This window comes from Morone saxatilis, unplaced genomic scaffold, assembly GCF_004916995.1.
Source record: "Morone saxatilis isolate NCDOM2014 unplaced genomic scaffold, NCSU_SB_2.0 Contig15, whole genome shotgun sequence".
NCBI classification, from domain to species: Eukaryota; Metazoa; Chordata; class Actinopteri; family Moronidae; genus Morone; species Morone saxatilis.
The window spans coordinates 21,702,763-21,714,924 of NW_023339707.1; the positions used below are offsets into that span (position 1 = coordinate 21,702,763).

At 44.1% G+C, this 12,162-nt stretch overlaps 1 protein-coding gene across 1 annotated transcript in view; it reads left to right on the forward strand.

Moving 5' to 3' along the window:
- Positions 1-1,113: 1,113 nt before the first annotated feature.
- itga5 (integrin, alpha 5 (fibronectin receptor, alpha polypeptide)) overlaps positions 1,114-12,162 on the forward strand; it is a 33,909-nt gene continuing 22,860 nt past the window's right edge. The window contains exons 1-2 of the mRNA XM_035656142.1: positions 1,114-1,538; positions 10,222-10,352. Of these exons, the coding sequence (XP_035512035.1) occupies positions 1,330-1,538; positions 10,222-10,352 (340 nt within the window). The 5' untranslated portion in view covers positions 1,114-1,329. The remainder of the gene's footprint in view (positions 1,539-10,221; positions 10,353-12,162) is intronic.

The following is a 12,162-nucleotide window of genomic DNA, read 5'->3' on the forward strand; positions in this document are numbered from 1 at the left end:
TATCATCCTGTGGACCTAAAAACAGAGTGAGAGAATGAGACCCCTCCAGGATTAGGGCTTTGAACCATCAAGTGCCCCCAACAGCTGCGAACTGCCCCCCCAAGACACTCTGGATTACTCCCATCAGACTACAGTCAAACTTCGCTCCATGTTTCGGGGCGCTTCAGACCAGTTATAAATACGAGCAGCACTTGACAGAGAGTTCATGTTGCTACTGCCACACAGCCAAATTTGGCCCCTGTGTTCAATCCCTGAGGCTTCAAGTGAATCAGCTAAACCAACAGTTACTAATTCCAGCCGCCCAGGATAGGTTTATTAAAGGTCTGATTTCAGTAAGTAGTTGCTTTTCACAGCCTAACCACTTTCCTCGGTCTCGTGTGACTTAGAGGCAGGAATAGGAAATCTTCCCACACCCCCCAAAGAGCATTAGAGGACATGCCCAAAATCAGATCAACGCTGTAATTAGGTAGAAATACATATGGATCACACATTTAGTTGCAAGGTTGTAGTGTGGAGTTAGGGTATTTGCTTTATTATAAGAGTTGTACATTTGGAAAGTTTATTTGACCAGTGGAAAGGTGGCAGTTTATATTTAAAATATCAAAACTATGAATACAGAACTACAGTATTATTATTGAATAAGTTGGGGTGAATCCGCCTTGCTCTCAAGGGAGAAAAAAACACAGTGCTTCATTACAGTTTGAATTCCTGACTTATCAGCGAAAACCTGAAGAGATAAAGTTCCACAAGATAGCATCATACATTGGTTGGAAATGTAAAGTTTCATTGACCTTCCTATCACCTATTCCTGACGGTAACTTCAGTCTCAAAAGCTCAAGATAACTGTGAGATAAGAAATAAGGATAATCGAAAGGAGGATTTTTGAACCATTGTTCTTTTGGCCAATAATCTTGGTGTGACTGATAAGAAAGCCTCTGAACTCAAAAGTGCCAAAGTGCCAAATACCGCATTGGTAAACATATACTCAAAGATAGTGGATGAGAAGAGCCCCCCTTCAAGATTTTTAAGGGAATCACAGGCTCCTCCTCTTCCAAACCTTGTCACGGGTGTGGGAACTCCCTGCTTCATGTATCATGAGTAGGTGAGCAGAGAAGGCGTGGGCCCGGAGAGAGGCAGAGAGAGGAGTGAGGACGCTGAGAGGAGCTGACGGAGCATTAATGAGATACTGGCCGTTTAGAGTTACAGGGATGCAGTTTTAGCCATATTCCACCGCTGTTTTCAAGCTTGATTTGCGGACTTGGAAAGCGCCAGAACTGGGACAGTTTTGCTGTTTAAGACTAACTTTAGTGGATTAATTTATTCTGAAAAATGGGCTTGGAACGTTTTCGCGTAAAGACGCCGGGGATGGTAGCGCTTTTCGCACGCTCACTCCTTTGTATCATCGGGCTATTACTCACTTTTTCTCAGCCTATCTGCGAGGCGTTCAACTTGGACGTGGAGAACCCAGCTGTGTACAGCGGACCGAATGGAAGCTACTTCGGATACGCTGTTGACTTTTATTTGGCTGATTCTTCCAGGTGAGTTTTTTTTTTTGACAGAAATAATGTCTTTTTTTTAATTGTTTTATAGTCAAAACAGAAGATGGTGCGTTTCAGCTACAAGATCCGGTACAGAGTCTGAAACATTTGTTTATAATTTTTCTGGGTACTTCACAAAACCCAGATGTACACAAATATGTTGCGTGCAAACTTTCCATGGACTATATCCATATCGCAGGTTTTTGCCAAACTTCAGAACATTTACAGCTCCCATGTTAAAGTTACAGGGCAAGTATCCAAATAGGAAATACGGAATTCGTTTTTTGAATGTTGTTTTGGCTCTGACATTAGATCTGAGTTTTGTGTATATACTGTGATCTCTGGGCGCATGCTTTACGCACAGCGCAGACGCCCTCAGTGTGCACACAACTCACTGTAATTGAATATATTTAGGAAACTGGACTTGTGTTGGAAATTAATCCTGTATCAAAACCAAAATAATGCTAATCTAAAAGAGTGGCTATTTCATCATAAAAAAAGAGTGAACCCAAACAAAGACCAAAAGTCACCCTAATCTTATTACCCTTAAAATGATATTTATTCTGACCTTTTAATCTACCCTAACCCTTTAAACGCTACACAAAGCCTGTTAGCTGTAACCTTTAGCAATCACATCTTACTGGCCCAAAATGCTGATGCTTATTGAGATGCTTCCTGGCTCAGTGGGGATGTGATCCCTGTGACACCCAGCAGGCTGTGATTGTCTCAGCATTCTTCCTTAAGAGATTTTGGCATTAGTCATTTTGAGGGTCTTAAACTCATGCATACATTCCTGTGGTCAGGTCTAATTCCCCACTAGTATGAGGAGAAAATAATAGTGTGGTACATCCTGACTGTCTTAGGAGCATGTAGCCCTTATATCAACTGGGATGGAGCAAAAAGCAATGCATGGGTTAATTTTGCTGCTGACAGACCTGCATTTGGGTTTCTACCCATTCTGTACATTTTGGTGAGCCTTGGACCCAACCCTGTAATCGTAATAATCATTAACAAAAGGTTATGCAGCCGCAGTCAAGGTTTCACTCAGACTTCCTGGCTGAGTCTGTGTCTGCTGAGCACCAGCGGTGTCTCGGCCCACTGTTCAACCAGCCAGCATGCTGGGATTTGAGAAAGGGCTTTGTGCCGAGTGGGCCGCCAGCAGCAGCTCTAGTTTCCGTGTTTCTCCTCCCCACTTGCCTGGACGGCAGACACTCAGACATGGGGAGATTTCCCCCTCTTTCCTTGGCCCTTGCTGTCTCTTTAAAAGCTTGCTGCTATTGGTCTTCATTTCTCTGCCTGGGAAGCAAGGGCTTCAGGAGAGCGGTATGATTTAGGATGTGAAGCATGGACCCCTCTTCTCCCTCCAACATTCCCCTCCTTACTTCCTCCTATGCTGATGTCATTCTGCAGGGCTTTTTAATTCATCCATCCCCTAGACCTTCCCCCCACTGTCTAGCCTCTCTCCTCGTCTCATTAAGTGTGAGACAGAGTGGACGTCATTTTACTGATGACTTAATCTGAACTTTTCTACAGTTGAGAGACGCCATCCTTATGGAGGAGGAGATGAGACAATGGGTTGTATGTGCAGGGCAGGAATAACGTTTAAGTGTAGCTTCCTACAAGACAGTGCCCTGTAATTTTCCTGTGGATGATATGTATTCAAAAGTCAAATGTCAAACAAAACACAGTACAAGAGAACAGATTTAAGACCATGAGTCACTGCTTTATCGACAAACCACATGTATCTGCCACTTTCCATTCGCAGTTTCTTAGAAGTCGACACATCAAAACATCAGTAGAGTCATGGAATAAGTTTCTGTTATCTCTTCTTTTTGACATCACATCTTCATCACCCACACTTTGGAGACATTGGTAGAGGGGGAGCTGGAATCCCAGGGTGAGGTCAGTTGAGGGTTGCACAGGGAGTTTCTTCTTGTAAGGATAAGCTGCTGTTAGCCTGGCTCCAACTTTATGAGTCAGATTGTTGCTGCTTTTAAAGAACTTCTCCACTAGTTAGACTACAGCAGTGCACTAGTGAGAATTAGACTGATGGCAGATGTACTATAGTTGCAGAGACAAGGGAGGAAGTTAGTTCTCCCATTCTCCATAATTGCCCCTGTCAGGCCTATAAACACAAAGGCTTACTTTCTCCTACTTTGACGCTCATCCTTGACAACGAGCTTATATTATGCGGGGCTGTCATGCCCTTCGGCCTGGCGTAATAAAATTAAGTTTGGACACTGGCTGACAGCCCACCATGGAAGAACGCCTGAGGATAGAGTCTGTGAACTGTGTGTGACTGCTCTTGTCAGATACACACAGGAAGGCCAAGAGGATATGTGTGTGTATGTTATTTCATGTTGAGTGAAGATGGACTCTTCACATGGTTGCCAATCCCCACCCACGCCACTCCTCTACATCATGGGTCGGACATCTAAGAGCTCACTCTCTCCTCAAACACTTTAACTTTCTCTGGTGCCTGGCAGGGATAAGGGAGTGGATCATACTGAGATAGAAGAAGTCAAAGGTCAGGGGCTGTAAATAATAACAGACCTGTCCTGGAGTGTATGAAAGTACGAGACAGCTCCTGGTGCCTGTCCTCAAGTGAATTGATGTTGGAAGTTTAAAGAAACATTAATTTTGAACACCTTTTTGGGCTTTTTCCAACAGCACCAGATGGGATTATAGTGCCATTAAAAAGCTATGTTTAATGATGGAGGAGCCTCTGATGGAGATAGTAATATGTTCCAGTCCATGCATGTGTTTCAGTGACGTGTCGGCGATGTGCATTAGCTCATGGATGGTTTGACCATGACGAGCACACAGCCGAGGTCAGCCGGTCCATGTAGGTCACTCTCCTGCAGTTTACCTTCTCAAACAGGGTTAGAGTTTAACTAATATTGACATTGGACCGGGGTCTCTTTTGGCCACTAAAGCAGCAATGTTTTCTCTGTCTACACCGAGGTCCCTCTCCATATAGGATCAGTCTTATTTCTGTTATTGTTTTCATTGGTGTCCTTTTCTATGGACTTGTTTCTAAATCAAACCAGTAAGTGTTTGAGCTGTAGGAGTACAGCTTGTATATTTGGGCTGCCAGGTTTTTCTTCATCCAGGTTCTTGTCGTTGAGTGCAGACAATGGGGCCCTTTGTCTGCCGGCAGAAAATGTTTACTGTTTTCCATTGGAGGAGTTTTCCCTATGACTCATTTCTTTCTTAATTTATTGGCCTTCTGAATAGCTGTTTTAATTTTCTATTGTCAAAGTTTGTAGGCACCTATGTTAATCAGGCCAGGAGGCTGGGAACATTATTGTCTATTGCTGTAAAGGTCAGTTGGGATATACTTAGCATGTCTACTCTGCAGTCTGTCTCAAACATAAAGTGCCTGTCTAGCTTTAACTGGTCTGTTGGTAAAAGGGGCTTTAAATAATGAGCCTGTGTGTGTTTCACTGGAAAAAGATGTCGGTGTGGATGGTGACGATAGGTTTAAAGGGCCCATGGACCCTGCTGTCACGTCTGCTGTATTGGGTCGGGAATGCCCCGAGGACGTCATGTCTCCTTTGGAATGGAGTTAACCATTGGTCAGGGTCGTCCTGACTCACACTTTGCTAGATCTAATCTCTCACTGCCAGCAGGTCTGGTTTGTTTTAACCCCAGGTCACTAAATGACTCACATCTTGCTAACTTGATAAAAGCTATTTTTTCTTTAGCAAAAAGCGAATGACGCCATCGTCCGCTTGTGTGCTATTAATTTCTACTGGCTGAAATTCAAATTAGCATAAGAACTCATATTTGAGATGAAAATGAGATATAACCTCTGGCCGTTACTGTCTCTGGATGTGTGCGTGCGTTTGTATGTATGCATGTGTGGGTGCGGCTGGGGTTGGGGGTGCACAGACAAAGTGTTTCAACAGCTGCTTCACCCCCCGTCATCCCCCCCATCACCACGTTTCATACAACAGCCTCTCTATCCTGAGGTGAGAGGACTGGACCCCCTGACGTGGGCATTGTGGAGAGGTGTGAACCACCAACAGTTAAACTCCCTGCAGGAACATTTTAGGGCAGTTGGACTGTGAAAGGGGAGGGAGGGGTTATATTTGGGGTTGGGGGTGGGCAACAGTTTGCTATGAGAACATGCATAAACTTGAATACATTGATTATGATGTTTTTTTCAAGTAGCAGGATGTGTCAAATTTCTCACTTGCCACTTGTGAAATGCTTATTTTAACAGCTGCTGGTTTGCACACATTAACTGTAAAAGCACCATAAGGATGGTATAATACAGTCACAGAATGATTGCTGCTTGCTGAAAGGTCGGAAGTAAAACCAACAATTGCTAAATCAACTTGGTGTCAACTTGCTGATGCAGTTAGCAGGCTAGTAACTCCTATCCAGCTGCAGAGCAGCGTAAAATCATCAAGTCTAAACTATGAATTCAAAATGCCTTTGGATGTCCACACGTTTCTCCTGTGTGACAATAAACAACATTGTTGGGCTGCCTTGGCTAGCAGCACTTGTAATTTGCAGACCACCTGTTGCCCAACACTATTATCCTTTTGAGGATACCAAGGAAATGGTTTTGTGGTGATACCGGGCTCAGATCCTCGACAGACTGGACTGTTTATCTGATCAGCGCTGGTTGGTGCGGTTTCAGATCTCAATTGCTCCTTTTCAAGTTCATCCTAGGATATGGAAATCTATTTCATTGTTATGAAAGACTGTACTTGCTGCAGGCCTGTAGAGCAACATCCTGATCTTTTATCTGGTTCTCCGACTACAGTACCATCTGACCTTTAACAAAAAATGTGGCTTCAGCACAGCACAGTAGACTCTCTGTAGTCAGCACACGCCATCTCAGCAGGAACTGCTACTCTCATCATCTTCAGGCTCCTGGACACCAGCTCTGAGAACATGTGTGTATGTGGTGTGTGAGTAGACGATCGTCCATATGGCAGAGGGAAGGACTCAAACAGCTTCTGTCTGGCCTTGGCTCTGAGAGGACGCAACACTATTCGTATGGCTCCATGTGGTCTAGAATAAGTCATCACACACTACTTCTGCTTTCCTTTTCTGTCATTAAGCTGATCTCACTTTAATTGCCCACGTATGCTTTAAAAATAGAGTATTGCTGTAGGATGACATCATACAATAATTTATTAATTCACTTAACATGTGAACTGACTGTCAAGCTCTGTATTTCCACTCTCATTGATCTGTTTAATTATGTCGGTAAAGTGATTCTCCAGAGTCGAAGGGGTAAAGATTTTTGTTGTATTTTAGCATGCTCCATTCCTGCACTGCGGGAGCGAGCACAGTGAAGGTCAAGTGCTGCCTCTGGCTCAAATCAGGTCACTGCCTGAAGTTCCTTTACTGATATGGAACCACTCCAGTGTTTAAGCATGTGTTGATAGCCTGGTGTAAACTCAATGGGTCACTGTACATTTTTACTTAGGTGTTGCTGAGTTTGAAGGCCAGTCCTCCCACCCCACCCGTTCTCTTTGCGTCAGTGCCATAGCGTTCGTTGAGCCGTGTTTATGACTGCAGATGGTGACTGCAGCCGGCACTGGCAAGCTTAACAAATGTGATTGTGTTTTTTCTCTCCTTTTTCTATCTTAAAGCGGTTGTAATAGTGTTCAAGTGACATCAGCTCTGCAGCTGGGTGGAAGACAATTAAATGTGGAATGGAGGGAAAATGTTTGGGCTAAAGGGGTGGGGGGTAACAGGGGAATTTGCCCTGTGACAACCTCCTTCTGTAACCTCATCATAGACTTATTAGCAATGGCTATGCACAATAGTGTCACATCAGCAAGTTCCAGCACTCTGCATCACCCCTAATTTCTCAACCCCACATAAAATAGTGGTCACAGTTGGGCAATTATGGTGTGGCGAGAGATTTTTTTGTAGGACGTCCTCTGATTGCTTGAGTTTCAAATGAGACAAACCCAGTTCTCTCTTACAGTGAAGCCGTTGTTTACGCATTCCTCACTTGCAGCCCAAATCACTTACAGTAGTTTAATTAATGCGTAATTGTCAGCTGGGTGGTGAAGGTCATTAGTGGCTGCTGTATGGCAGCTGGTGGGGTTGACTAATGCTTTTCATCTGCTTACTCCCCCACTAGGACATTGCTTAAGTCTCTCTTGTGAAATGGATTCGCTATTTGTCCATAGCAACATGAAACTGACAAATGAGCAAGTGAAGATTGGTTTAATTCTCTAGTAGCCAAAACATTTCAGTGACCATCACTAAAGACTGGTCATGGCTTTTCAGATGTATCCTGAGCCATGCCTGCTGTGATCCCTATCAAACCTGTGATAGTGCTGCTTTTAATCCCTCTGTGAACAGTTCTTTGTCTAGACCCACTTTAGCCACAGTGGCTTGGACGCAACCCGATGAGTCTGTCCTTCAACTGAACAGCTGAGGATTGCTGGCTCCCGACCGATTACTTATATTTGCATACCCACCCCAAGAGCCAGTCATACACTCCACCTAGTTTTACAAAGGAATTTGTAATGCAGCACTCAGCTGACTGCAGTTAGAGCTTCATTAAATGCTAATGATACAAAAGCTCTACCTTTTCAGCACACAGCTAGCAGATAAGGTGTAGGGTGGGGGAGATGGCAGTTTAGAACTAGACTGATCTTCTCCAGATAAAGACCCATTAAATGCTAATTCTTTCTAATTTACAGCACTTTCAGATTGCTATCAATCTGTGTTTTTGTGTGTGTGTGTCTGCACATCTGCATGTATCTGTGTAAGGTAGTGAAAACTCGCTTCAGCTGCCAACTTGCTGATTAAAGCATGAGCTGCTCGTTTTGTTATTTCCTGTATTTTTTCCCTTTGAAAAGCTGCCACGGCAATATATGGCTGGATTCAATTCAGATCTGATTCAACAAAAGGTGCTGAGACTTCCAATTTCCTTGGCCTCATTAGTGTGTACATTTTCCTCCAGTGGTGCTGTGTACTGCATACATGTGCTTACACTCCTTCCTGCCGTAGAAACATCAGCGGATCTCTGTTCTGCTCGGTCTGTTCCGAAACTTTTACAGCCTTATCTTTCAACACAGGTAATCATTCTTACAGTTAATCTTTTGTTATGTCTGCTCGCAGGTGGTTGCACTGCACTTCAGAACAGATTAACAGAGTGTGTTCTGCTAGTGTTAAATATTTACTGACTGCTTGCATATGAGTCAGAGAGAGGGAGATCCTCAGCTGTCTCATCGTGAGAATCCCGGACCAGGAAGCCTCTCTGTGATTTAGATTATTGTACAGGTGGAGCCCTGCTGCTCTACTGGGATATTCCTGCGTCTGCATATGCGGTCAGAAACAGTTTCTCTGCTTTCCAAGTTGGACTGGTTTGTTTCTTTTTCTCTCTTCCAACACAAACCAGGAGTTTCTGCTCCACATTTGCAATTGGCATTGTACTGTATCCCTTTTGAGGTATTAAGACCACAGTAACGGTGAGATATTAAACTCATAACTTCTGCTCTGTGGCCTCCTCTTTGTTCTCCCACAGTTGTGTGTTTTCAAAACCATAGATGCTAAAATGATTTTAAGGCTTTGTACTGACCACCAACACACCCTGGCCCACTTCTGTTAGATTTTTTCCACACGCCATCCCAAAACTTTCTTCGTTTTAACATGAGGTAATAGATAGGTTCAGTGGGATTAATTATCATGGATCACAAGGCCCTGGAATATTGCACGGTTTAAAAGCTTTTTGACTCATGCTGGCTCCCCATCTTCCTCTGGACCCTGCTGAGTAGTTACCCTTGGGGGCAGGATGCTAAGTTTAGCCAAAATGTAAACGTTCATGCACTACTGGAAGATCTGGGTCAGGAAAGGGTGTGCTCTTCCTGTTTTGGAGCCCCCTAGACACCGTCTGGTCTCAATGGTCCCATGCCTCCTTTACCCACATCAATGCCTGTGATGCTTGTCGGGTCAAGGGGGTCTAGAATGAGGTAATGGCTAAGCCATCCACTTAAGTCACATCATCTACTGAGATATTATTCAGACTTTATCATGCCCCAAACCGTTTTTTCTTCATTAAGGTATCATCACTCTCTGCCTTTTCGTCTTCTCTTTTATCTCTGAAGTCTTTCCATTGTGTTATTATTCCAGTGCTCACCTGTAACCACACAGATTCTTTCTTCAGTTGAAGTGGTCGGCTGCCCTTCCTGTAGTTGTACAGTGTAGCTCTAAGGACATGGAAGTTTAGTGTCACAGCTGAAGAAACAAGAGTGTGACTCCACTTAGCCTGTCTGCTTTCTTGTTTTCCTATTGAATCTGCCCCACAGGGATACATGTGTGACCGTGTGAGTGTTTCTCCTTGTGTGTCTGACTGCACGAGTGGAGTGAATGTGCCTGTGAGCATCACATGTGCACATGTCATAGCAGCAGTTTTCCCTGGTTGTATGGGATTATGTAAAGCAGTGCTGCAACCTGTTAAAATGTTTTGCTTCTGAGTCAGAATACAGCTCGCTGAGCGGTAAAATGTGCATACTGCATCATGTTAAAAGCTGTCTGGTGGGAGGTCTGGAATGCAATTTCTAATTAAGGCCAGGCTAAGAGCTACAAACCTTTAGCGACGGTTTGCTAAAGAAATTCAGGTTTATAAGGATCCTGTGGTTTGGTTGACTTGTAACATTGGATTTACAGCAAGTTGTCTCTCTCTGTCTCTCATTTGCAGTGTGAGTGTTGTGATAGGAGCTCCAAAGGCCAACACAAGGCAGGTTAACGTTACACAGGGAGGATCTGTCTTCTACTGTCCATGGGGCCTCAGCCAATCAGATTGTCACACCATCGAGTTTGATACTGAAGGTAAGAATTATTACAGATCTACATTTTTTTTATTCTCCTGATATTTGGTTGGAAGACATTCAACAAATTTTATAACTTTATGATTGTTAATTATGCAATTTATCTGTGACTTGGAGACGTTAAGAAGCTGGAGATGTTGTTGTTTAATTCTTAGCTGAGGTTTGCTGCGTCTATAAGCACTCTTGCAGCCATCAGAGCATTTCCTTTCTGCTCCTGTTGACAGCACCAGGTCTGGATCAGGCGTCAGTGTTCCACTCCACTGAACTGTTTTTGGCTACGTTGGTTCCTTGACGTGGGATGATCCTTTTTTCCTGTTTGTGTCCTCTCTTTGGGGATGAAAAGGATAATGGGGTGCTGAAGAGTTTTTTGAAGGATACTCCGCCCTTCCTCTAAGTTGTGTTTGTGTTGTCTTGCCCCAGGAGCTATAGGGAGATAAGCAACCAATAAACAAATAGGTCAGACAAAGAAATGTCCTGTTTGTATGACAGGTGAGGCAGACATCACCGGTCCACACAAAAGGGCTCCAGTAGAGTCAGAAATAGGTAAAGTGGTTTGGGAGAACACAAGGAAGTCCGTGAGGTTGTCTAATGAATGGATTCATGTTTCAGTGTGTTGACAGAGTACCCTTCAGCCTACTTGGTACAATGTAGCCATTGCAAGGGGAGGATAGGGACAATCAAAGTAAAAACTTTTTGGCTTCTTTTTTGAGAACTCAAAGCTTAGCCGTGCAGGCCAACTTAAATGCACTGTCCATAATGCACAATAGGGAGAAATATTCCACTGAGTGTTTCACAAGCCTGGTTTAACAACATTCTTTTATTGGACACCGCTGCTTGGTACCGTTGCTCAAATATTTTTGCACTGTTTTTCTTGCAACATAAAATGTGTTGCAAGTCAACGGGAGCTGGCTGGACGCCACAGTGAGTGATGTCATGTGCAAGCAGCGGGGCCTCACAGTGAAGGTTAATCCCCTTGGGTTTGTCAGAGAATGTCCTTCATATTTTTCAGGGGCTTTGAAGGAGCTGATTTGAGTGCCAGAGCTGGTTCCGACATCTGGATCATGGTGGAACCACCAAACACTCAATGCATGGACATCTGCATGCAAATGTGGCCATGCCAAACAGCTGTAACGTGGATGACATTTATTGCTGCAATTCATTTACTGTAGCTGTGACTGTTTTCTTCGCCAATCCTGACAGTAAAGACTGGAGAGCAATAAAAAGACATTCAATGATGACGCTCACAGTCAGAATGTTTCTTTTTTAAAAACTTTCTGCACTATGAATTCTTGAGTGAAAGAATGTTGATGCATCTTCCACTAGATTATTGCGCCCTACCATATTCCTATAACAAGTAGTGTCATAGGTCTCCTTCTCTCTTGGTGTGTTTGAGCTCTGACCCACAGGCCACAGACCCTCTTAATTAGCCTAACTAATTGGGTCAAAGTGGCCAGAGGCCTCCTCCCATCCACTTCCTCTTCCATTGAGATAAGAGCCTGTCTATGGATCTGAGAAGAGGAGAGGGGAATGAGGGCAGTTGGGAGAGTGTGAGAGGGGCACATAGAGGATGGAGGGAAGGGAGGGAGGGTAAGAAGGCCGGAGGGATTGAGGGGAAGGAGGAGGAAGGAGGAAAGAGGCAGAAACCAGAGCCTCGCTCCTCCGCTCTGTTATCCTGCTGTCGGTACTCCCACAGGGGCAGCTGATGTGATGAGTGAATTTGGCCATTTGTCTTCTACCCCACTGACACACACAAAAATACACACACACACACACACACACACACACACCAATACCCATTACAGCCATCTTCA